The 27,849-nt window shown below is 36.8% G+C and overlaps 1 protein-coding gene across 2 annotated transcripts in view; it reads right to left on the bottom strand.

Annotated features, from left to right (window-relative positions):
• Positions 1-21,485: 21,485 nt before the first annotated feature.
• Positions 21,486-27,849, bottom strand: part of LOC131591742 (voltage-dependent calcium channel subunit alpha-2/delta-1-like) — a 362,151-nt gene continuing 355,787 nt past the window's right edge. For both annotated transcript variants that reach the window (XM_058862758.1, XM_058862760.1), the window contains one exon: positions 21,486-26,087. In XM_058862758.1, the coding sequence (XP_058718741.1) occupies positions 25,971-26,087 (117 nt within the window). In that variant the 3' untranslated portion in view covers positions 21,486-25,970. The remainder of the gene's footprint in view (positions 26,088-27,849) is intronic.

The raw sequence follows: 27,849 nt of genomic DNA, 5'->3' as shown, positions 1-27,849 counted from the left end.
AAAAGAATTTGAAAGGACCTTCTTCTTTGCCATGGTTTATTTCATTCATTTTACCAGAATAGTGGGGTTAATGATGTCTTCTTGAAATGTGGAACAGATGGAAATAGGCTGTCCATGCCATGCCAGGGAAAAAGAATAAATCATTAAAAAAATAAAAATTAGAGAAATCAACTAGGTGGTTCAGTTGTACAAGTAAACAGCCTAATTTTCCTCTTCTAGCTGCATGAGGAGCATACAGCCTCACAAATGATTCTTTCGCTTAATTAAGTGTAAGAAAGATAATCAATTCCATCAACGCAGTGGGAAAAGAAAAGAGGATTTTGAGTAAAAATCCATGAAATAATATAACACACAATTGAAGGAATTCTGGCTATGATGCTAAGTACCTTGCTCTTCAGAGTTCAGACACAAATGTAGTTCAATGCTCCTTTCAAAGTCTGCGTATCAGCTTTTTTATTGTTACTGAAGTCTTGATTTTTAAAGCTTGCACTTTTGAAAACTCAATGAAGTCCTAAATATGAATCTCAGAAGCTGGTTCTAGCCATCTGGTTTTGAAAATGTTGGTTCAAAATGTCATGTTTTTGATTGATATCTAGCTCACAGGGAGAGTCATTTGACAACACAGCACACATTCTCTGAAGGCCCTGTACAATTTTCAAACAGCAGAACATGTTTTCAAAATTAGCTTAGTAATTGGGCACATAATTTCCATTAAAATGACTATGAGTGGGATGTCCAAATGATGTGGCATAGAGTTGCAGAGCACTTATTTTCTTGGTCTCTTTTATTACAGGCAAGAATATCATACAGTTCTATCCATCAACAAAATAAAAATAGGCACATTTCATGTCACCACAATCTCATTAAAGTTATCATAAAATCTCACTGTACTAGCAGTTGAAAACTTACTTTTCATGCCTAACCTGGCCATTTCATATTCATCTATCCTGTGTTCTGTCCACATCTCTTTATAGCGTGTTTCTGCTCTCATGATATGCTTAAATAATAACAACTATGTGGGCATAATAAGAGAAATTTTAGACAAATTAGAAAAAATTTTGCATCCACACCATTGATTTTAGGGGCCCCAGTCCTTTGTTGGAAACACAAGCTACTGTGTTAGCTAAAAGCTTAAGTTGTTTTCCAGAAAAAAAAAGAGTATGAGTGAAGATTTTCAAAAAACTGTTTCCATAGTTTTAATCAAAATCCAATTTATTCTTTCATCTAAAACACAGTATCCTCATGGAATAAAAAGCAAAGCCCTTCTTCAGGCATCACCTACATTACTAGTAATTCTGCAGATTAAGCAAGATCTGTGTCATTGTTTGGGGCCATTGCGACATCTAGTTTTGTATTCCTAAAGGGAATAAGCAAACTTGATTCTTGAAAACACTCATTTCACTTGAGTCATAATCACTCAAGTCACACTTACGACCCTCCACAGTGAAATACTTTATGTGGGTATTCAAGAGGGAGAGGGAGAGCTGAGAAATTCGGTATTATATGGCACATTTTGTATGAATTTGGAAAATACTTGAACTACTTTTTTGCACTTAACATTATGACTCCCCTAAGATGATTTTTTTAGTAATTCTGATTACCTTAAGCAAGGATACTTTTGAAACCAGGTAATCTATTAGAAGTTCTTTCTGGTAAGTGTTAAACACCATCCTAATTTCAGTCTTTAAAAAGGGTAGAAAAATCAAAAATAGTTACATTTCTGGAAGCTTTCTTAAAATGTGGAGTGCATTTGAAAGAGCAGGAGAGAATCCTTGTGTAAGAAAGGCAGACAGAATTTAGCTGTTCCCCAACCCTTTTGGAAGCAGCTGTATGTCTGGGTATGCAGAGTACCTTCCAGCTAGGCAGGCCAGATGTGCACGTCTGTGGGTCAGAACTTACCCCTCAGTGGATGTAAGACTAGAAGAGGCTGTGCTGGGGATGGGCTAAGCCCCCTGCATGTGCCTCTTGGCTGACTGGGGCCTCCATATTCCATAAAAATGGTGCCATTCCTATCCTGGGGAAGAATGCAAATGCTTCTACTGCTTATGAAGCAGCAACAGAATCCTGCTATGAGGTCTGAAATACAATAATCACTCCTACTAATGATCAAGAGTAGGTCACTAGATAGACTAGATGACCTAATGGTATTTCCTATTTTTAAATAACAGGATTAACATAAAGCAACTGTATGGGCCTGGGTTAGCCACTGGTGCTATCATTAACTAGAGAAGACAAAATAAAAGTCTCAAGAATTCAGTAGATACCTAACTTTTGAATTACTCAGTGTCAGGGACAGACTACTCAGACTAACTAACTCAGGTTATAAATATATTCAAGAGCACAAAATACCTCAAGAATTTCCATGTATAACAATTTTTAAATTACTTGATTTTCCACTTTCAACAGTTCTGCTTATTATTGTATAGTTAGGTGAAGGACCCCTTATATGTAGACATTGAACTATCACTGACAGTCCCAGAAAACTTGCTTCTTTATGGCCTTCTTACAGACTGGCACCCTGTAAGCAGCTAAGAAAAAATAACCCTATTTCCTAATGGGTTCTTTTCAAATAAGAAATCCTGAAGGGATGTCTCACAAATATGGAATCCAGAAAAATAATCTGCATTTTAATGATAATATCAGTAGCTGCAATATGTTATTCTCTCAATATGTGTTTCAGACTATGATAGAGACTGAAAACTGCACATTTAAGTCATTGCCAGAAATATTTTCAGAAAATATTATCTGCTTAAAGAAATCCAATAGCTACTGCTGCCAGTTTACCTTTTGAAAAATAAAGGAAAATTTGAAAGCATACCTCTACTTGTTCACTCTCCAGTTCACAAGTGATACCAGCTTTTAAGATTTCATCTTCTACAGAAAGAGGCAATTTCCCAGAAGTGCCTATCATATCTGGATCTGTCCATAAAAAAAGACCCTCATGATACAAAGATAACTATGCTTGCCAAGCTTGAATTTGGCTCATATAATTAGGGCATTTTTTTAATTTACCCTTTCACATCACTGAGTAGCGTGAAAAAAAAAAAGAAAGTCGATTTCACTATATTGAGCTGAGTTATCATTCAGATAAAAACGCTGAGGAAATTCACCGGAAACGTTCTGTGTGGTTACATCACTGACGTCAGTTCAGAAGTTCTGTGTATTTCAAGAACGGATGTCAGTTTTCAAATGTCTTGTATTATAAATAAATTGGCTTTTGACCTCAGTTATGTGATAGCTGCATGTTGGATGTAAATACAATTACTTATGGCTAAACAACTGCAAATTTCCAGCTCTGAGATGTGTTGATTTACAGAAATGCATGACAAAAAAAAAAAATGGCATAGACCAAAAATATTTTTTAAATAATTCTTTTTAATCAACATGGTGAGAAGTACGACTGGATATCCTGAGATGCAGTGAATGAAATCCTATGGCCTTCTCATTTTACCTTGTATATTTTAGTTCTCAGAAATATGATCAGTATGCTAAAAAAAGAACCAAAAGAAAACCCAACAAAACTCTAAAACTTCAAACCTAAAATGAAGTGATGCACTCTAGAAGAGTCTTTCTCTAACCAAAAGCTTTGTCTTGGAGACCTGAAACAATGCTGCTTTCCTGTCACTTTCAGGTGAGTTGTCCTTTTCCAAAGATTTTAATGGAATCTTTAGTTGGCATAGAAAGCTGCAGTTGCCACAGCAGATCTGTGATCAGTCAAGGGTTCTGGATCAGATTCACAAAGACTTATTAAAGTGTATCAGTCCCATCTTGTAGACTTGCAAGCCAAAAAATATGGATAATAGTGAGGGACAAAGTCCAAAACTGATGTAAAGATATTCAATACTCATCAGTGCCAAACTCTGAACTCAAAATTAGCTTAACTCCATCTGCCATCTCAAAATCAGATTCTGAAAATTTATTGCAATAATTTTATGTTAAGGTCTAAGTGATGATGACACCTCTGTCAGTCTTTCAAAATGGAAATGCTCAGTGCTTTCTTCTATTTTGAGCCTTGGACCCATATAGGGGTAAATTATCTGTTCTTAGATTTGATGGTGCAGATGAGAAAACTGCCTCCTGAGTTCATTTGCCTTACAGTCATTATACCAGTTCTGAAGATTTGTATGGATGGGAACAAAACAGTGAGTGAATTTGCACCCTCCTGCTGAGATATTGCTTTTCCACAGTAGACTTGGCTCTTACAAAAATTTTATCCTGGAAGATGATGAATCTGTTGGTTTTGGAAATCCTTTGATGTCCTCCTTTTTTCTTTCTTCAATGACTTCACAAGGGACTATCAGAGAAATGAACCAAATTTTTTGTTGAGAAAAGACATTATTCTTAAAGCAATTACGTATCTAGATTAAATGCACTAAATACAATTAGTTGATCTACTACAAATATTTCACTAAAAATGTTTTCCTTTTAAAATAACTACTTTAAGAAGATATGTCCATGGACCTATGCTTTACAATTCTTTCTTCATTTTTTCTTTTGTGGGTGGGTATTTTGTTTCCTATTGAAAGAAAACAAAGCAGAAAGACAGAAAAACTGAAACCAGATAAATCAATAGGAAAGGAAAATCTTTGTACATCTGGCTAAAATGTGTTAGCACAGACTTTCAGAGATTTTCTGTCTCTTTCTTGTCCCAGAGACAATTCTCTTTGTGTCAGTTCCACTTTTACAAGAAAAGTGAAGGAGTTTTTTGTGTAGTTCCAGTTTTGCTAGAAAAGTGAAGGAGTAGATATTCCTAAAATCATGTAAATATTGATAGGATTGATATCTTGAGGATTGCAAGACACTACAGAATATCATATTCTGCTAAGAGCATCAGCTTATTGGTACTGGATATCTCAGTTCAAACCCTAAATCCAAACCCACCATCCACTGAAGATTATTTACTTTGATTAATTCTGAAGGAACTGAAGTTCTTGAGGTTGCTGAGGACCCAGCTTAATTCCAAAATATCCTGAACACCTTGCACTACATCCTTATAATGTTCAATGTCTGAACCACTGTGTGACAGACTAATACTTGATGGAGGAACAGAGACTACACGTACACCATCCCATGCGTAGGCAGAAGGCAGTTTAAAATATGTTGATAGTTCAGGCTTTATACATAAGAGAAGCTACTCTAGGATAAAATTGATTGTGAAAGGTACTATAGAAGCGGAATGTAGGGGTTGTTTGCTTGAATTTTGTCCTTGGTCAATGACAGGGTATAAACTTCCTTTAACTGTGAATCTACAAGGTGTCCCTCTCACAGGGATCTCAAGAGGGATCAATAAACTATGAGCAGCTCCATTAGTGGAACTCTTTATAACTGAATTAATAGAAAAGACTAAGGTGAAAGTTCAGTGTTGTTCAGTTTTTTTTGGAAGTTCTTAGTTGCTTTTGGGAGCTACAGCTGGTCTTCAATAAAGGTGTTAGGAAGATCTAAAGGTAAAAAAGAATGAGAGAGCTATAAGCTTGGAGTGCTATTTGGACCTTACTTCAGTAGAAATGTTATCTTATTTATATGGAGAAGAAATTAAGAATGACAATACATAATATATATTAACCCTTGGAAAATCCCTTTGCAGGGTATATGGAACTGACATTGATTAAAGGAGAAATCCCACATGTGTTTTTGTCCTGTTCTAAATTATTCAGGCCCTGGCAAGAGAGCGGTTCATGCACATCCAAAAATAAATAAATCTTTGAAAAACCAACCGATTTTTGAATGCTGGATTTTGAAAGAGGAAAAGAGAAATTGTATGTCTGTCCACAAAAATTAGGAAAATTAATTTATTGTTGGTTGGGAAAAGATTTGTTCCTTTCTGGAAAACAGAAGGATTTGCCTTGCTATCTTAATAAATTCCAAACCTTTAGAAACGTCAGAATCACAGAGGGCTGCACTCTTCTGTTTAAATCAGTTTTAGCTTTTCCCCCTGGACTACCTCTACAGAATTCAATACTTCATATTTTTAAGAATCCAGTCATTTCCACTGAGGAAGAATAAAGATTCTTAGGAGTCAGACACCAGGTTGACCTAAAGCTATTTACCATAAGGCTGGACTAAAAGTTACACTTGTTTGATTACAGAACTGCACTACAGACCTACATTTCCCCAAGAGAGTTTTCTCACTGTCTTCTGGTCAAGTCATAGCTTTGCTTTTTTCACTTTATTTTAACTTTAAATCATTCTCAGTACTTCACCTCTTCAAAGTGTTTTAAAGAATATTGATGAATAAGTATCATGACATTTAAAATTACAATCAGTGTAACATTTCATACCTCCAAACAGGATTCTGACTCTTCCTCATAGAAGATGATCGCCTGCCCTGGCCAACACCCAGTCTAACAGGGCAGAGGGTAGCACTAGTATTGTGTGATCAGTGAAAGGTTTGTATATGAGTAATGGGCATGAAATTGTGAGATGTTATGCTAAAGATCCTACAGGATATCTGTGGTTGCACCGGGCATACTGCACAGAATCCATATGAGTACAGAGTGTAGCCTGTGGCACTGTGAAGTATAAGCTTCTCTTATACTTAGAAGACAGAAGCAGGCATTTTGGGGGTGAATGTCCTCTCATCCTAGAAGAAGACATTCAAAGATAAGGTAGAAACTGTCTAAACCCATTGCTTTGAACTGGGCAGAAAGCCAAGTATTGAGCTCAACTGCAAACATCTATAATACAGACACAAAATTTGGGAAAATGGATCCCACCTCCTGCTTTTATATTACAAAACTGCTCAGCTTTTCTTTGGTTCTTCTTTAAAATTCCCATTTTAAAGATAAGAAATGGGAGAGGCAGTTAGAAGGAAAGAAAAAAGAAATACAAGAAAAGAAATAATATGGATGCTATTGCAACTTCTTTGTAGACAAGAAATTATTTGAGTGAGATCCAGAACCCAATGGAGCAGTGAACAGGCACAATTAGATGTCTCAGAAATTATTTAGATCAGCTATATGGAATTGGGGCCTTTTGCATGGCGTGTCTTCTCTAGAAAGAGACCCCTATATTCTCAGTGCCTCAGTCCTCTACACAAGGCTTTGGCTTTCTCAGATGCCATCTCCTTGCACTTTCCTTGCACAGTAAGCCTTATATTTGTAATGGCATCACTGTTCAACCACGGTCCAAATATTTTTCAGAATATAGAGATCTCTGGAGTGGTAAAATGCAGACCTTTAAATAACAAGTTCCTTCAAGGAAAAGAAGTACTCAGTTCCCCAATCACCATTAACTCTCCCTACCTCCACAGTTCCCTGATAAAGCCACAGTCTCATTCTGACTCATAAAGCTGCTATTTATCTGGCTGTTTTCCATCTCTTTCTTTCTGTCTTTCAAAAGCTTTAGGTACAGTTGACATCTTTGGACTGCAGGTTGTTGTGGACATGGCATCCAAGTTAAGCATTACATTACACAAGCTGTGACATTCTAGAATGCCCCTTTATGACTGATTTCACAGAGCAGAAGTGTTATTACCTGGAACATCTTTGTTTTCTTTTTTCAAATATGAAGGAATAGATTGTGATAGCAGTGGATAATATGAAACAAGGAGGTAAATTCCCAAGGCATTCACATAAACTGTGCCTCTTACCGTGTAGAATAGTTCTGCCATAGGTGTTGTCAGGCTGCTGGTGGGACAGCTCTGTATAACATCTCCCAGGATGTCTTCTCTGACAATCCGACACTGTGCAGTGCTTTACTCTACTCAGATCAGCTTTGGGCTGTGTATATGGCTATGGAATATGGGCCTTTGAGTAAAAAAGGAGCTGTAAGCAATTTCCAGACGTGCTGTAGCTACATGGGGGGGATCCTAATGACCAAATATTCAGGATTCTAAAGGTTTTCCTTTACTTACTTTTTAATTAAGTAATTAATTTGAAGAATAAACATGAAGAAGCGTCTATTCCAATGGGTGTTAAATTTTGGAAAACCCTAGAACAAATGCTTTTCTTAAATAAAAGAAAAAATCACTAGGGAATTCAACAGAAACCTGCATGGTTCCTGGCAGAGAAATAAGCTTCAGAACTAAGCTTTACTCACAACTCAAATCAAACCAAATGCTCACCCTTTCTAACTCTGAGAAAACTTTGGCTAAGTTTCTAATATGTACCTCAATTTTGCCAAAGATGTAGAATACCTGAATTTTTTTTAACTAAAGATATTTTTCCAAGACAACTGAAGCCAAAATTCTGTCCATATGTCATGGCTGAACATCACCCAATTTTCCTTCCTTATCTTCATGCTATAATATAGCATAAATGGTTAATATTAGAAGAAGTTGCAAACTAAAGTGTGTGTATCTAAGCACTGGTTTATTGAATTTGCATTTTAAAAGCCCACAGTCAATTTGAATTCAAAATATGCAGTAAAGCAATCAAATTATCCTTTTAGCTTTCTTCTCTTCAGTCAAAAAACTGCACACATAGAAAACCAATAACCTAATGTTAAAAACTGATTTTTTTAAAATTTTTTTTCCCAGAGCTTATGGGAAGTTTCAATGCCTTTGCAGCCTGGTAATCTGAAATGAGAAAGCCAAAAGACTGCTGAGCTGTTATTTCAAAATCAAAATCATGAGTAAGAGTCATGAGTGCTGGTGCAGCCAAGCATAGACTTCAACAAAGTTGTAAAGATTTATACTGAGTGGGGCTGTCTTCATGCTTAACATTGTCAGATAAACTGTCAAGGCATTTTTTTCTTTCCCTATCCATCTTTCTTTTTATACCCTCTGGCATAAACACCGAGTTCTCAGAGTCACCAGGGCACTGTTTTGGATGAGGGATGTTTCCACTTTTAATGACTGACTCTTCTCCTGATACCGGTACCATCCTGACGTTGCTGGAAGATTAGTGTGGATTTCACTTATTAATGGCTTTTTGGCTTTTATATCATGACTGAAGTACTTGGGTCAAATGAGATGCCAGTCACAATTTTATGATTTGCATTTTCTTCCAGGACTGCTGCCTCCAGAACCTAAATTGCTGAGATGCTGCTTTCCAAATCCTGCCTTGTGGCAACACAAGTCAGTGATTTGCAACAAGAAAAACTTGCCTGTGAGCCTGCACTCACTCTGGGATGTGGCTGGTCTGCTCATGCAGAGTCCCAGCCTCAACCAGGCTCAGAGAAGCTCACAGCTCTCATAACTTGCAATAAAGTTTGCTCAAAGCCAGCAACTCATCGGTGTGGGTGTCACACTGCAAGTATTTATTCCTGTGGTACATATCTGAAGGGACTTAGCTGAGCTGCTTGCTTAACCTTTTCTGTTCACTATACCTGGGGGAGGTGAATGGACTTTGTGCTGTAATGGTTTAATATCATCTCTCAGCTCTTGTTGTCTTTTTAGGCAGACTCTAGCTTCAGCCTCAGGCCCAAACAGAGCTGTTAAGGGACAATCCTGCAAGTGTAGTTCACAATTGCTGTACATATTTCCAGCACAAAGATAAAGTAGCCCTAAGCATCCTGCTTGTAGATGAAAGTAGGGAAGCTCTGTGGGCAGGGAGTGCATTGTCTCAGCACTGAGTGTGAAATGGGAGAGAAACTACACTCCTATGCAAAATATGAGAAAATACAAAAAAACAGTAATTAGTTGTGTAGAAATGCCAACAGATTCTCAGAGAGATACATTTTATCCCAGATGAGTTGTGAATATGAACTGGGAGTGTGACCCATAAATTTTAAGGCCAGAGAGTGTATTATAAACTTTTGGGTCAGTCACCTGCATTACTTAGGTTGCACTTATGCAACATGGTCACGCATATTCACATGGCTGGGTTTGGGCCCATTTTTTATAAGGCTTCTCTTGTTTCTTCCCTTAGGCTGATTGCAATTAGAAATGGGTTCAAGGCTCTGAAGTACAGAGTTGAAGTATGTCTAATGTACCCCACATTCACAGAGCTTTGCAATTAGCATTTACAGCTGGATCCATCCACTAGCCTCATTTTTAAATTCATTCTAACTTCAGAGAGTAACAAGAGAATTGTCCCACATTAGGAATTCAGCTGGTGCTACATGCCAGGTGAAACAGCTTTATCCCTGCAGTCTCACTGTGGAGGTGTACTTTCAGCCAAGGCTGTAGCCTGTGGTGAGCCACAGATAATGACTTAGGGAAATTTGCCTCTAATATAAGATTTTTTTATTGATTTGTTTTAGTGTGCAAGCTTTTGCCTGAACTAGTCTCGCCATTTAATTCACACTTCCCATTCAGTACAATTAAAAGAGCAAAATGTTTGTGGTTGTGAGGCCCAGAAGAACTGCTTCTGACCTACAGAAACCCTGCAGTGCCTCAGGTTACATAAGGAGGATGCTGAAGGGACTGAGGCCTCCTCTGCTGCTCTACACAGATGGCATTTTGGTTACAGACAGGATGTGACCATGCTGGAGAATTTTCCTCCTTTTTAATCTGCATGAAGCAGTTGTCTTCTGATATATCCCATAGCACCCACTCCAGCCTAAACTGCAATGATAAAAGTTGGTTTTATGAAACTGCAGAAGTCACTGATATTATGGACAAAGCAGCATCCAATAAACACCGACTTTTTGCTGGTAATGGCTCTTGATAGCTTAGCCATTCACAAATCTCACACTTGTCATTTCTAAGTCCTACACAGGTACTTTTTCCCCACTAGGAGCAGTTGTCTACACTGTAATATTTGGGAAAACATAGCAGATATGTCATAAACCTTCCAGAATAGATGTAAACCAGAAAGAAGATAAAGATCTCATCCAACAGAGAAGAAAAAAATAAAATTTCAAATCTGTACAGTTTAGATTAAACAATATTATTTTGAAAAAAGAATTCAAAAGCACTAAGCTGATGCAAGGATAGTAAATATGTTTTTATTACATACATACATACATACATACATGTGACTTTTTTCTTTCTGTCAACAGGAGAAATTAACAGGATAGGACTGGAGAGTGAAAGTTGACCCTACACAGCAGTTCCCTAAGTAATCTCACAGCAACAAGGTCTTAACAAGATAGGCAAGATTTACAGCCAGGCCTGGGAAGACAAAAAGGGAAGAGTATCAACACATTCCTCAAGAGGTAGGTTGCTACTATCAGGACCATCATGTAACAAATTAGCAGTGACTGTCTTTCTGAAGAGATGTCCAAGGAGGCTGGACAACTCCTGACTGTTACCACAGTCCTTTCTGACTTTAATGCAATATCATGTTGGAGTTTTGGGGATCTTTGAAGGTTTTTTCCAGTTCATAAGAAAGAATGGTGCTTCTCTAGTGTGTGTGTGCTGGACACAGTGAGCAGCAGAGTTCATCCTGGTCTTTGATAAATTCTGTGAGAAGAGAGGAGAGTCACTGAATTTCCCATGTTGAGTATGAACCCTTCTCCTCTTTATTTTACCATAAGCAGAATATCAGGAAACTGATGTTTTAAACACTGCATGTCCAAATTTACGAGATGCTTGATGCCACATTTGACAAAGCTCCAGCATTTTCAAGGGAATGCAGAGGAATAACTATGAAAGAGATGATAAAATGCTGAACTTAGAGCACTGATCTCAAAAGTGTATAAAAGAAATAACAGTTTAATTTATTTGAATTATTATTACTATTACTATTACTATTACTATTACTATTATTAATATTATTACTATTATTATTATCCCCATGCATGAACTTTTAAGAAGGGGGAGTGCTCTGACCTCAGTCTCACTTAGGCAAGAACATTCAGTCCTTGAAGAGAAAGATGCAAATTATGTACTTTAAAGCCATTCCTAGTCTAATGCAAGAATTTTTGTTTGGATAATTCAACAAATCACGCTTTGCACTGAAGTCAGCAGAACAGCTCACATGTGATGCTCACGTGCCCTAAGTTTGCAAGATACTGATCTCATATATTCTTTATTTATATATTGTTATGACACTCTTATTTCCATCTCATATTTGTGTTTTCCTTGCACTTTAAACAAAGCCTCTCTTCACATTACACGGTTTTGCATAGAGGGCAAGATAAGTATTGGGGCATGGATATGAGTAAGAAAAATGTATCATTAATCCATGTTCACAGGTCTCAGCAGGAAAAAAAGAGACACCAATAAAAAAGAAAATCACATATGTCTTACATTACTTCACATTAGTCTTCCTCGAACAGATTGTAAATGCTGCCCCGTGGTTATTATGAATTATATTAATTTATTTGCTAAAAAAGTGTTCTGAGAAGCTTCATGAGTCACAGTGTGCAGTTTATGGTGATCACTGGGGCATTTGTTTTTGTAACAGGAAACACTTAAACTACCAAACACAGCCGTTTAAAAAACAGTGTAAAACATGCAGGTGTATGAAGGGAAAAAAGAAAAAAAAAAATAAAGAAGCTTCCTTCTTCACAAAAACTTTTATTTGCATAGAAAAATAAGAAGAAAATTAACATTTAAAGCTAAGAAACCAAGTTACTGAACATCAGAGAATCTCAAATTTAGGTGATAATTGTTTTTATAAATAAAATCCACTTTATTTTTATTGGACTAAAGTACTGAACCAGCACTTAGTGTGAAAATGAATTTAGCCTAGATAACTGGACCTACCAATCTGCATAGACAATGGACTATAAATGTTTAAACAAAGATCTGTGTTTTCAAGTTTACTTTATGGGGATTGTTTTTAGCTGTTTAACTGTCATTAAAATAATTGTGCCTGTTATTTTTTCTGCAGTGATTCTGTTCAGCAGAGGTTTAACACTACAAATCTCTTATTTATGAATGTGACAGTTTACATTTCTGAACTGGAACTGTCTTCTCTCTTAAGGTGGTGGGCGTCAGGCAAATATTTTAGGGTATGACATGGAATAACTCTCTGATACCAGGACAAATTAGCAACCCCGAGAAAGTCTGCTGAAGCTCTTATAAAGCATACCCATGTCCATCCTTTCACCTTCCTCTGGATCAGTGCTCAGAGCCCCACCCAACCTGGCTTTGAACACTTCCAGGGATGGGGCAACAACCCCTCGGGGAAACTTGTTTTAGTGTCTCCCCACCCTCACAGCAAAGATTTTACTGTACAGTTTTATAAGTCCCTTTTCTAAAAACAAACCAACAAGCAAGAAAACTGGAAGTTATTTCAAAGCCTTTATCTAGCAAGTCACAAAAATGACAGCAGAGATGTCGGGTACATCATTGGCTTCCCTTACACTGCACTCTAATTTCACTTATTCTTTATCATCTCGCATTTGAGGATTACATCACACCTCTATACCTCATGGAAATGAAAACACATTTATTTCTTCAGATGTTATAGAGAAAACACAGTTTAGAAAGTGATAGGAAGATGACTGGAAATATTTTCTTTACAATCTTTGCAATTGGACTATGGGATTTTTAAAAAGAACAAAGCTCACAGTATTTCATCACAATTTTAGCTGTTATTTCACCTCCTTATGAAGGTTTGATGTGTTACCAGGGGTCTCATAATTCCTGAGATGTGGTGTGATAATGATTCAAGTACTGTCTTATTGACAATGTCAGCATTTGTCAAAATAACTTCAAAAATTCTTGTAGAGAACACACTTTGTCCTTTTTATTCCTTTTTTTTTTTTGTCATTGGGAAAATTGCAATTGAGAGCTTAAGGTACCATTCTTAAAACCAGAATTTTTTATTTATTTTTAAGAATAAATATATGTAACACTAAAAAAAGTTGTCAAGAAAAAATTAGCAGACAGATCTCAAGCATTAAGTAACTTCAAAAAGGAGTATAACAAAATTTACACTGTAGACAGGAATTTATAATCTTGTTAGAATTTGTTTTTCAGTGAAAGTATTCAAACACATATTTGCTTCATCCATGTGCATTTTTGCCCACAGGAATATAGTGAAACAAGTGCTAAATTTAATTCAGAAGCTTCAGTTCTATGGTTTTCAGAAAATTGCCTGCAATTTTTGTTTGCTGGAGCTACCAGACAACCTTACAAGAAAACTCAGAAAGCTTTTCTAGAAATATCATTTTTGTTTCAGGACAAATATTTCTTGAATTTCTGCTACCAAAAATAAGATGAGAACTTTGTCCTTTAATTGTTATAGCATACCATTAGTAATGCAAAGTGAGGAAAGAGACAGCCTGCTACATATATTCTACCTCTACCAATCACAGTTGTTGGGTCAAAAGTTTTTAATCTATTTGGCAAAATTTTATCATCCACAGCAGTATATTAAAAGGACAAAAATTCCTTAGCTTTACCCTGCTTGTGAGAAAAAAGTAAGAAAAAACCCACATAATTTTCTTTTAATATTTATAATTTATAATTCTATAGACTTTAATTCATGTCTTACTAACTGAAATATATTTTAAAAATACTTTCAGCAAGTGATCTTCCTTCTCAAGCTCTATCATGCATTCTTAAGGTTAAGTCAACAATAGTGGAACCCAAGATGAAAGATAAATCACCTTTAAAAATATTAATCATGAATTGTAAGAAAATATGAGACAAAATATCAGTGAAGTCATTTAAAAAATATTCAGATAATTTTATAGTCTGCATATGGATCTATTTCATATAAATGCGAGTTTTACATCTATGACCTTTGGGTTAGCACCAGATGCTGTCATGAAGTGGATCATTTTTACATATGCAAAAGTTAACAGAATAATTTCAGGCCACCCAATGTTTCCAAAAGGCAGCTGCCTGTCTCAGCCAAAGATTTCACTGGTCCATGCAAAACTGTATAGAGACACTCTAGACATACTTTTCAAATTTTATCATCTGTGACTTTAAATATGAATTTCGTATGTCAGGTTTTCTTCTGACCAATGGTGGGAAATGCCTTCAGAGGCAGAGGCTGAGGGTAACTGCGCAGAAACGTTTGAAAGGTGCCTGCAGGTGCTGCAAGCAGCACTGCTGGGCACAGGGGATGAAGACTGTGAGCAATCTCAGGGAGGAGGAGAAATGAGTAGGCATGCAGGCGAAGAGAACAGTCGTCCCTCTCCTAAATGTCACAGCAAAGCATGCTCATGCCAGCCTCACTGGATATCAGCATGAACCTCAAAGAGTTCCTGCTTGTGCACTGCACACTGTGCATCTCCCACACAAAGCCTGGCATCTCATGGCTTTGTATTCTTAAGTGACTCTTGCTGATATTAGCTCAGAGAAAGAGCAGCTATCTTCTCTAGTCCGGTTAATATTCCCTGCAAAGGATGGTAACTATCCTTAATTAAGTATGTCTGCTTTTTAGAAGTGGTTAATCCTTCAATCTGCTCTTTAAGTTTCTGCTCTGGAGAGTGAAATGCTAGGCAGTCTTAAAAATACAAGCCCTTCCTTAAATGCAATATGATGCAGTGCCAGAAGAAAAAAACCCAAACCCAAACCAAAACCAACAAACCAACAAAAAAACAAACAAACAAACAAACAGACAAACAAACAAACCAGTATGAATCAACAAGTATTTAAATTTGGACATAAGCAGACATCATGAGCAACATTAGAAGAAACTGAGTCTCTGCCTACAGTTTCAATACAATCTCCCTGGTACAGATTCATAGAATTTTTCAGGTTGGGAAAGACCTCTAAGAACATCAAGTCCAGCTGTTAACCCAGCAACTTCCTGTTCACCACTAAGCCATGGCCCCGAGTGCCACTCCCACACATCCTTCAAATACCTCCAGGGATGGTGACTCAACCTCTTTTCTGGGCAGCCTGTTCCAATGGTTGACAACCCTTTTGGCGTAGAAAATTTTCCCAATATCCAACTAAAACTGTTCAGGTGAAACTTGAGGCCATTTCCCCTCCTTCTGTCACTTGATACTAGATAGAAAAGACTGACCCACACCTTGATACAACCTCCTTTCAGGTAGTATATAGAGAGAGCAATATACTCTCAAATTTTGAAACACTTTGTTTTTCTGATTTGATCATATTTTAAAGTTGCTATTTGGTTCAGCAAATATGACTTGAATTTTGCCAAAAATTAAAGCTATGTCTGATAACCCATAAAACTATAGCTGCTAAATTCCCTATAAAAGCAATTTTAATGAAAGATTCTGTAACTATTAAAGAAAGCTTATATCCTGTATAGTACTCATTTCATGTTTCACTTCAAAATGGAAGAGCTGGGCTTTGTTTTGATACTGGTTCATTACACACACATCATAAACTTTATTAAAAAACCCACCAAAACATTGTGCTGAAAAATACTAATGTGAAACAATGATAAATATTGTGTTTCCTACTGGCAATCAGTTCAGACATATATATATTTTTGCTACCTCTTGAAAGATCTATAATCTGGGTGCTCTGGGCGGGCGGGTAAGTTTAGTGGGGAAAAGAAAACCCAAACAAACAAACAGAACAATTCCTCTTTTACTGCTCTCATCCTCATCACTGTTTTGGAACTTTATAATGGGATCCATTGGATTGTGTAAATCAACTGAATTGCAGGCAAAAGCCTCAGGTATGGTGAATGCAGCTCAGGGTTAGTTACAGCAGGGTATAGCTAAGCTAGAAAATAGAGCATTCCACACGATTCTGTTATTTTTAAAGGGCTATTAAAGATATTAAAAAAAAAGAGCTCTCTAGTAACAGAATATCCATTTACATGAGACAAAGTCTTCTGGAAGCAATAAAGGTGCCTATCTGCACAGTGCCCAGGATAGGTTTTCATTCAGAACAGGCCTATTTTCTATTTAAGGCATTTCACTCAACTAGGGATTCTAAAAGATCAAATATCACACTACAGGTTCTCCTTCACGCTTTGCAAAGGAGGTCTTACATGCAAGCTGCTTAAAAGCACAGCTTTACTCATGTCATCTGCCAGAATAAAGCACAGTGGGCTCTTTGACCTTGGAAAGAAAAGCGTTCTGGCAGGTCACTAGAAGCCTGGGTAGCATCTAAAAGGCATAAAAATATTTATGTCTGTGTGCATATTTCCCCACAAAATCTTAATACCTCAAAATCTTAGTTGAACACCTACATTCCCCAAGAGGTGTGGAAGCATTTGAAAACTATTGTGTCTGACTTACAATTTTTCTCAGTGAAATTTTATGCAGATAACAGCTCAAATATTATGTACTTTGTTGAATTTGTTGCTGCCAATAAATGGACACAGGGAAACAGGAATACCGGTTTGCTCCACTTAGGTGCAAAGCTCCTCTCAAAACCTCCAGAGAATTATCAGGCAGTGCTGGCATTGCTCAGCAATCACCTCATCCTGGTGGGTGCACTCTGGGGAGAGCAGGAGGCACTAATGTGGTGCCAGACGTGCCCTCTGTGCAGGATGTTCTAGTTACCGTTTACTTTCCTCTTGGCCATATTACCCTCACAGTTCTGGTCACACAGAAAATCAGGTGCTAGAAAAGGAAACTTTATGAACTGTATCAGGATCCAAGAGTTAAAGCAATGTCCAGCTGAAATACAAGCAATCTGTCAACACTGTTCTTCCATGCTACTGCCTCAGCTCCAGGGTTAGGCAAAGTTGGATGCCATCACAAGGGGTTAGAAAATTTTTGGATGAATGAATGAGCAACACATTTTCCAAGCCATAAATAGTTTACTATTACCATATCTGGGCTCAATAATACTTCCTACTCCTAATCCTAAATGCTTAGATTTCAGCACAGCTGCTTTCCTTGGGGATGGTGATACCTTCCATTCACTGAAAATTAAGGATTGATTTTAAAGCTTGACATGGTATGACTTGCTAGATTAGAAATGGACAATGATATTAAAAATCAGAAAGTTCAAGTGATTAATGACATGAAACACTCTTCTCAGAAACGTCCTAGAAACACAGTCTAGTTTCAAAATCCCAAATCCCAATACAGCATTTATGTACCAAAAAGTGACTTAGTCAAGTGGGCCCCAAACACACAAAACTGTGATATGTCGCACACAGTTACAGATATTTAACCTTTCCAGAACTCTCTACATCTTCAGATTCTACCAACCTCTTAATTCCTTCTCATTCCATACTGAAATAATAACAATTTCAAAAAACCGTAATAAAATTCCATTAAAACACCGGAAAACAAATGCTTAAAGGTGATCAGCTGTTTTCTATTGGAGACACATCTTCAACAGCCTGATGGCAAGACCATTCAAGGAAGCCATCCAACCTCTAGGATAGAAGTCATTGCTGCCTCTAAATATAAGTGCTCAGATTCTCTCTCCACTCTAAGAACAGATATTCTCAGACTAAAGGAAGACTAGAACCAGACTTTACACTTTTGAGACAAATATTATATGTGGAAACACACATATATGCAAAGTATGAGTAACATCCCTTTCACCACCGCTACTATCTCCCCTCTTCTTTGGAAGGCATTCAGTGTTGACTCAGACTGTGCTCCAACCACAGGCACTAAACAAGCTTCTCTCAGAGCCTGGAGTTTGGCATCTCTTCCACAATGTCTGCACAGCAATGGCCTTTAAAGCAGATGTAGGCCTGTGTCATTCCCTGGTAGCTATGAGCCTAGATTTCACATCTGCCTTGCCTTAGGGGGCATGGACTTTAGGAACTAGGTTGATTTGTAGCAGTACAGAAGAGTCAAGTTTTGAATGAATATATCTCCCCTGTTTGGTTCTTCTCTGGATCTAACACCCTCATGCCTCAATTCCAACAGAAAGGTGTGTATGCAAACTGCAAAACGACACCCAGAGGCTGATCACTGGGACGGTTCTCCCTACTGCATGTCTACATACCATGGATCTGCACTGTCCAGCCCAGGAACACAGACACCTAGTGCTCACTTAGTGAATCCCACTGCAAACAATTTAGCCTCAGGCTCTTAAAGTCTCCCTGCATGTTATTTCCCAGACTGGTACTCCCAAAAGAAGTCAAAACCAAATCTTACCATTATATGGAGTCTTTTCTCTTTTGTGCAGACTATAGACAAACAGGACAGGAGAATGCTCCTAATTTCCAACCCACTTGAAATTAGGTAATACAGTATCTTTTTAGGCAGAGGAGACCCTCAGCATCTGCAAATTTATCTTAGAGCTCATTAATTCCTTTACATTAATTAATTCCTGAAGATCCCAGAATTTATATGTCAAACTGACTAACCCATATCATAATGTGCAGCACTTGGACTCTCAAAATAGCTAACAGGAATAATACATGCTAACCACACATACCAAAACATTGTGCTGTTAGTCAATGTTCCAAGCATGTTAATTAACATTTCCGTAGTGTATGTATTACAATGCTCAAAAAATTTATTTTTTAATAATCAAGCCACAGAACGGAGGCTGAGATCACAAGAGTCTGGGTCACAAGAAGAGTCTGAAGCCACAAAAGTTAAAATGGAAATTCTGAGCGAGATTTCATTTCCAACTCCACATGTTTTGTTTATGAAATAACTAATTCAGTGGCTGAAAAAAATAATTGAAAAATATTCTTGAAAAGGAAGAGTGAATACCACTGAAATCTTATATTTCATATTTTCTTCTCAAGACAGCTGTCACAAACTAGCAGCACTAAGAACCATTAAAAAAACAAACAAACAAAAAATAATGGATGAAGTAGAAGATGCAGATTTTACTTAATATGTTAACTCCTCTTTGAAAAGGCATACAACTAAAATAGCAGTAGAAATGTCTTTTTAAAGAATTCACCTTCCATCATTAATGGACTGTTAAAGCCTGGCTAGACCTTGCAGCATGTTCAACCAGCTCCTAAACTCTGTTCACTATACTGTAACTCAGGAACAATTGACAACTACATCTAGGTGAGACAAATTACAAACATGTTTATTGTTTCCCCAAAGGAAACACTTGTTACCAAGTTCAAATATCTGTTCTACACTATAGAGGATGTAGACTTGGCGATCCAGTCAAGGACAGATTTGTAGCATCCAGAGGAAAAACAAGGTTCAAAAAGGAAGAGAGGGGCAGATACTCTATTAAAAGTGAAGACTCCACTACAAGGCGTCTGGGTTTCTAAACACAGTTTCAAAAGGAAAAATCAGCTCCTGAGAATGTGATATTGTCAATCTGACAGAGAAATATAATATTTAAAACTATTAGAAGAAATACAGTTAGAATTTAGATTAAATCTCCTGCAAGTCTCATTTTTCTTTCCTCTTCTCCCATGTACATTTTGTGAACAAAAGCTTCTAAGAGATCATTGGAAAGCAAGACGTTCTCAATGTCTTTTGCCACAGACAGAGAAAATGTTGTACCATTTAGTGTGGGCATATTTTTCAGTCAAGCATTACAAGGAGGACTGGACTAATAGACGTGACAGTGAAGGTGTTTTGTAATATTCATTTTATATAATGTCTTGATTTCTGTAGATGGTTAGCAGCAATAGATCTGCATTGGACAATGTGAAATCATCTCTCAAAATAATACAGTATGACAGGCCAAATGCATTCTGGTTTGATTTGCACAAGGGACGAATATAGAATATCTCACTGCAGTGCAGCCATTTCCCATATCAAACTGCTGAGGTCACGAATGCTTATAAGTTCCAGAAGTGTGGGGAAAAAAAACTTGTGTTGTCTAAGAGTGTCTTCTTTACTTAATGACTAGTGTATTGTTATACAGTAATTAAACCAAACATGTACAAGAAAGGGATCTTTGGGATTTATTTGTTTCTACATCTCAATGGCAGTCAGCTTACAGAAAACATGATAGAGTGAGTTCAGCATGTGGGGATAATCATGTAGTTAGGGAGCAATGTTTAATCTAGTTGAGGCTGGTAATCTCTGGATGTTGATGCAGTGTCATGCACTGCCTTGTAGCATTTCCACATGGGTGATCTATTGCTTTGCAGAACTAGAATCTGCATTTGATTTCTTATTCTCTTATCTACTCCTCGGGGATTCAGTAAATCCATCAGAATTTTACAACTGCCATTCTCTCTAGGCTGTGATACATTCGCAGTTAAGGATAAAAATCAGGCTTTAAAGCAGTTGCTACTTGCAGCCTTCTGCCCTGCACTTCTGACAGAGATTGCCAGTGGTCCTGCAGGAAGTCTGAAATCAGCAAAGCACCTCCTGAGCACCCCAAGCCTATTTATTAAGGTACATACATCCACTTTTATAATAAAATAATCTTGCTTAGCTAAGAACAGCAGCAGTACAGAAGCTGACGGAATCATGACTCAGTTTTGGTCAGAGGTGGGGAAAACAACTTGGGCAGGACTGATTTGATCTGATTTTACTCCCTCCATGTGAATGAACTCTTGGACTTCATCAGTGTTTACAAGTTAGCAAATGGCAACCCTTCCAAAATCAATTGTTTTGGGACAACAGGGATACTTCAGCTGTCTTGGACTCTTATTTTACTGAGAGCTTTACAGACATTAGTCTTCAATGGTTATTTTTTTTTCCAGTGTTTTTGTTTTAAATTTTCACAGCCACAAATGAAACAGAAATGAAGGTTTCTGTGCATCCTTCTCTGAACCCCATGAAGACCTGCATCAAGTCACTATCTTTCTTCAGACACTTAGGTATAATTATATGAAACTCAGAAGTATTATATAGCAAATAATATAGGCTATTATTTGCATGTTTTTATTATATAGAAGGAACAATACAATAGTTGCTGATTTTAAATGATAAACTTTTATTCTGAATATACTGTTTTTGCACAATAATTAACACAACAGTTCTAGGATTATAAATTTTTATAACATTATTGTACAAATTTTTACAAAAAATTATTTTTTTCCAGGCTTGTCAAGTTCCACAAAAGTGTCAAGAGAACACAAGAAAAGGGAGAAAGACTTGCTTGCCTTGTAAGAGCAACCAAGTCTTTTTTTGCAGAAACGCACACTGAGCATTTCAATAAAAATATCCCAGAAAGCATGATCCAGACATTCCATACAACACAAGAAGAGAAGACAGCTTTGTCAGATCACAATCTCAATTTCATGGCATCTGAACAAGACAGTATCCCTTTAGCCTCAGTGAAATATTTCTTCAAGATGATGTTTTTCTTTTAAACCATAAACAGGACAGATGCAAGTAGCTGGGAAGAGGGTGAGGCTAACTTTTCAAAAGTCTTGAATTGTTTTCAGACGCTTTGTTTTAATCTTTTTACAATAGTGTACAATGAGTATTAACAATATTAACATTGTGGTATGAACAAAATAATAATAAATCTGGCCTTTGTTAAAGGCTTGGGTATCTGATGAAGTTAGGGTAAAATTTATCCTAAGAAAGGAGTTATTAAGATTTCACCTTAGGTTGACATTCCAAAAACACTCGAGTGCATTGCAGTGCCTTGTAGGCATTAATATATTTCTTAATAACCAGTCTGCTAGCATCTGAATTTTTGGATCAGCGGTACTGAGGTTGTATTTTGGAATTAAGTCATACTAAGCATGTTTGTTATGTGTTAATGGGAAAAAAGGTCTTAATGTCTCTTCAGTGACAGCAAAAAGCTCTCAACCACAGCAAGTAACACTTGGGTTGCAAAGGTCACTTAAAAGGGATACTGCTTATTTGAAACCAGTAAGGCCAGGTTTTTAGTTAATAAAAGGAATATTGTAGGAAAACTTACAAATGGCAGCAACGCTGTTGTTTTTGTCAAGTTAAGCAGTAAAGCCTCAAGCATTAGAAACATGAAAAAGATAATACTAAAGTCTTAAAGGTACAGGACCTAAAAATCTTGTCATCAGACCTGCTATGTCATGTTAAAAACCTGTTACAAATATGGACCACGGTCAGTGTTTTGGCAGTAATGCTGGTTGTGTAAAAGAAAAAACTAGAAAGAAACCTTTCATGTGAAGACCTCAGATCATGTTTTGCACAGTACCATGCCGTAACAACTTTAATGGTGGTTACTGTCAGATGAACAATACACTGCATGACTTCTGTGTGAACTGAACCAGTCCCAAAAGTTCCCTTTGCACTATTTAAAGGATTTGAGCAACCATTAACAGAGCCTTTTATCTGGCTTTAGAAACCACAACTTTTTTACAGTAAATCATATTTAAAAATATCTTAATTTAAATTTTAGGATCAAGCTGATTCTTTCAAAGACAAGAGATGACTATGATGCCCTGTGAGAGTAAGGATACTCTTCTGCATGAGAATTTGCATTTACTCATGCGAGCTATTACTATCAGACTGCTATTCACATTTTGAGATAGCTAAAGTTCAGATTGCATTTTTTGTTTTGCGTTTTGCAGATACTGGGGTATTTTAAAAAAGTCTTGACCATCACTTAGTTATATTCTAATATATAATTTCAAAGTATTTAAAACCCTCACTACTTTCTAAAATATTAATAAAATGGGTATCACGTTGGCTAGATGTTTATATAGACTGTTATAATGTTACCTGAAAGGCTACATGTTTATAAAGAAGCACATATCTTCAGGTCATATAGAGGGGTGAAGGAGAGGAAGAAAGGTCATTTCCCTCTTTGGATTGCCCAGGAGGGCTCTGTGTCTGCATGGCATGGGCTTCTCCCTCCTTTTACATTTGAGCACTCTAAGGGAAGTGGGATGAAAGCAAAAGCCACAGTTGTCTCCTGTGGGAGCATGAATTTGTGCCATCTTCCTTTCTTTCTCCTTACAAACTCTAATCAAATTCTTATTAAGTAACTCTGAAAATAGCCTACCTGCATAAGCAAAGTGTTTGAAACAGTGCAACTTGTCCATGAAGGGTTTCTTTTGGGAAGCTAAGTGAAAACTATAGAAAACTTAGTACACTAACGTGAAATTAAAAAAGCACAACACAAAACAACTAGTATTTAAAGTAACCTCAGAGTAAAGGCAGTGAGTGCAGTAATTATTGGCCTAATCCTAGAAAACTTGCTCCTCCCATAAAATGTCAATTGGACGCATTAATGAAAGATACTGGATGCAGTCTTGGCATTAGAAACACTCAAACTAATTTTTTTATCAAGGGGTAACTGGGGCTAGGGTGAACAGAACTGCAGCACTATGGACTGGAAGGAAGTTTTTCTTCACCCTTATTATCAATGTTAGCTCATCTTCCCTGAGGAGGACCTGAAGTCATCCAAACAGTACTTTTAACCTCATTACACTGCTAGGTATATATATATATATATATATATATATGTATATATATACATATATATGTACTTAAATCTAGATTTTTTTCACTGAACAACAGGTCAGGATTTATTTTTTTCACTCACTGTATTCCCAAACATGAGAAAATACATAGCTGGAGCCAATGTACATGAAAAACATGTGAAATGAACCAGCCGTGAGTACAACTACTGTAGACATCTGATCGTTCAAGCCATGCCATGGCTTTGAGTAGCTTCTTCAGTTTTCATAGGATATTAATGCATGCCCAATCATTTCTTTAAGCTTTTGGCATGATCAAAATTATATCAATCAATTGCCAGCATATACATACCAATGATTTGCATTTTTTTTATTTTTAAAAGAGCTAGTGTATTGTGCCATATTAATATTTGCATTTTGCAGTTGTTAGCAGAACTGTACAATACCAGCAGAGTTGCACATTCATTGGTTTAGCTGTCTTGCAATACTGTTTAGTTCTGAAAACTAGAAAAAAAAGCGCAAATCATATTTTGCATCAACACTATGCTACACTGTAATATTGTAATTTACTGCACCAACCTGTATCACCAATGAGGTTGTATAAAAACAACTTCTAGAGTTATTATTCACAATCAAGTATCAATGTGCATACATATAGATTCAAGGCTCCCCATTTATCTTTTTTCCAATTGCAGCAACCAGGTCATTTTGCTGTTAAATATACTATTTTCATTAATAAATAGCAACAGCATAAGTTTTAAAATTATAAGGGGGCTTATATGAAGGGAACAAAGGGGGAACCTGATATGAACCTTAGAGAACATATACTTCCAAAAATAAATGTGTTAAATCTGATTTTTATATTCTTAAAATATCTGTACACAGATTTTCATGTGAGATCACTATTCTGTAAAAAATCCACCTCAACTCTTTCATTACAATAGCTATATTTACCCTATTTTCTCAGCTTTTTCATTGCACAGTATATTCAGAGCTCTGTTTCATAATATAATTTAATATGATTTGATTGCAACACATTGCATTGTTCAATTTCTCACACAATACAATAATCACTCTGTTATCTTTCAATGAACTATACTCTACCATCAAAGAAAACAAACTGAAAAACAATAATATAGCGTCATCATCATCATCATGCAAAATACCCCTGGAAACCAACGTTCAAATATCACAAAGACATTTTTTATTCACAAGCATTTTTGTTTCAGCCTTTGAAGAATTTCTACTAGCTTTATATGTAACTGCATTGTGAAAAGGAGGTGAATATTACATTGAAATTAGCATTTTTTTCTGACAGATGACACCAAGTTTAAGATGAAAATCACTTTGTTACACTCTCCAGTTCCTTTGTATTTTGAAACACAGTAGTTTTCTCCCTTCCTTATTTTATACATACAGTATCAATCTACCAAAGCTTAGCTGGCTGCATGAATCATTTAGGAAGAATTAACCACTCATCATAAAGCATTCCAATCATGCTGAACTTCTGGTAAAGACTGGCCAATATTTTCATTTTACTCAACTAGATTGGACAAAACTGAGGTTGAAAGCAGCCACTGTGGTGCTCTTAATGTGTATTGGGGAGAATGTTTTCCTTTTTCCTTTTTCTTTTTGGTTTTTAAACAACTGTTCACGTAAAAGAATATAAATCTTCAAGATATCCAAAGCTTAAAAGAAATGAAAATCATATATATAAGCCATTGTTAGGGGAGCCCTTTTACATGAAGTCATCAAGATTACAACAACAAACAAATGAATAAACAAAAGGTTTTAGATTTCCCCAACGGGGCACGTACAGAAATCTGTTTGGATGTAGATGATGCAGCATTCACACACGTTTAAGGATCCGACACTCCAACATGCAGGCATCGTGGTGCCTCGATGAGTCTCACAACGCGTGACAACCAGACACGAGCGCTGCTGTTCTGCTGCTGTCTCTTAGCTGACCCTTTCGAAAATGAAACTGAGGCTATCGTTTTGGCCAGGTCTTGATTAAGTTATGCAGGTTTTGGTTTAGCAAGGTCATAACTGGCAGTGTCTGCTGCCAGATAACAGCCAAAGCAGGACCAACTGAATTGCTACCATAGACCACAGCGATGGACTCAGACCAGAGGCCCCACCGCAGTCAGCCGAATCTTCCTGTTGACAAGAAGAGTAGAAATCATTTAATATTAATTACAGTGAAGCTGCTTGAGAAGTAACCTACAGCTTAGTTTTCAACATTTTGAACTACCATCGAAGCATCCTTTTTGGTCTTATATATGTTATTTTGCTAAAATAGTAGTAAAACAATTCCTGTAAATTCCTCTGATTTTTGATAAAAAGAGTGACATTATTACTTTAACTACAAACATGGGAGGATTAAATACTTTCAATGTTTAGGGCACACACTTATGAACTAGATGGGATACTTACACCATCAAACAAGAAATGCTATGGAATATACCTGGGGGCCCAAGTTAACACCATCTATATTCCTTAAAACAACATTCATTTTAAGATTCTGAGTATGACTTTCTTGTGAGAAAATATAGAAAAGATTACTTTTCAAGATTAGAAAGCAAACACCAAAATATGTCTATGTCCACTTCATCAAATGATTGCACAATAAAATGAATATGGTCTGCAGGTGAAGATATGATCAAAGGGAATGAAAATCCTTTCTCTGTCTCTGGTGCTCAAGTATGAGAAGGAAATTTTCTGTTGCAGTACTTGTACATGCTTGATACAGTTTGAAGCTCTCTCTGAGCTGCAGCGCTCTGTCATGCATCAGTAACTATTCCTTATGCCACACAGCAATCACACCACTTTTCTTCATTCCTCTCCACCATCAGTTGCTGTTCTTTGGTCCCACTTTGCTTGTAATGCTCAATACCTTTCACATGATGGACCTATTCATTAGTCTGGCTGAAATACACTTGATACCTGTTCTGGAGCCTGTAACACCTTAGACCTTGTTTCTCAAGACTGATACAACTCTGATGAGTACCTAAAAAGCCAGGAAAGTTTTCCCCTCACAGCTTTGTCTGACAAGTCTGAGATTCACAGTTAGCTCTGAAGGCTGAAAATATTTGGTCTTTTTCTCTTTCACTGTATTCTGTACCCATGGTATAAAAAGATACTTTCCATTTTATAAAAAGACTCCAAGCCTCCAAGGGCAAAAAATCCAGTGTGGGTGGAAAGGAATGTAGGTATATTAGCAACTGGGGAAACTTCTTGAACAGGAGCAATATGTTCAGGGAATCAGATAGATAACTGAATCTGAACAGTAACAGAGACTGGCTGTTGGCACAGAAATGAAAAAAAATAAAAATATAACAGAAAGCAGAGGAAAGACAAAAGCCAGGAAAAGCTCCTGGTTCAGACAGACATGCCTCTGAGGCATATGCAATTAATACTAAATATACTCCAGAAAAGGCTGAGGGATGTGTGTGTGTGTCTATAAAAAGTACAATCAGGATAAGTAAGAAAGAGCCATTAAACAACCTTTAATTTATTAGCAAATTTCTTTAAGCAAATTTTGGTTTCCTTAAGCAAAACTTCCCAGCTTTGTAAGAATAGCAGTACAGGACATCAAGTTTACTCAAATGGGCAAGAACAAAAAAAGCACATAAAAATGGCAGATCAGATATAAACAGGAAATAAGGCGGGGGGGAAGATAAAGTGGTTTTTTTATAACCTCTCTGCAGAATACACTGAAATGATAATAGAAATTTTTGACTAAACCAAAAGCACTAAACCAAGGATGTTAGGGCAACTCCTTCACAACAGAGGTGTAAAGACAGAAATTTGGAAATTACAGGGCAAAGCAAAAGCCTTCAATGAGTTCTTTATACCAGCTTTAATGGGTGAGAATCTTAACATTATTTATTCTCCACACAATGCATTCTTTTAAGCTGGT

Source organism: Poecile atricapillus, chromosome W, assembly GCF_030490865.1.
Source record: "Poecile atricapillus isolate bPoeAtr1 chromosome W, bPoeAtr1.hap1, whole genome shotgun sequence".
NCBI classification, from domain to species: Eukaryota; Metazoa; Chordata; class Aves; order Passeriformes; family Paridae; genus Poecile; species Poecile atricapillus.
This window is presented reverse-complemented; position numbering and strand designations above follow the sequence as displayed.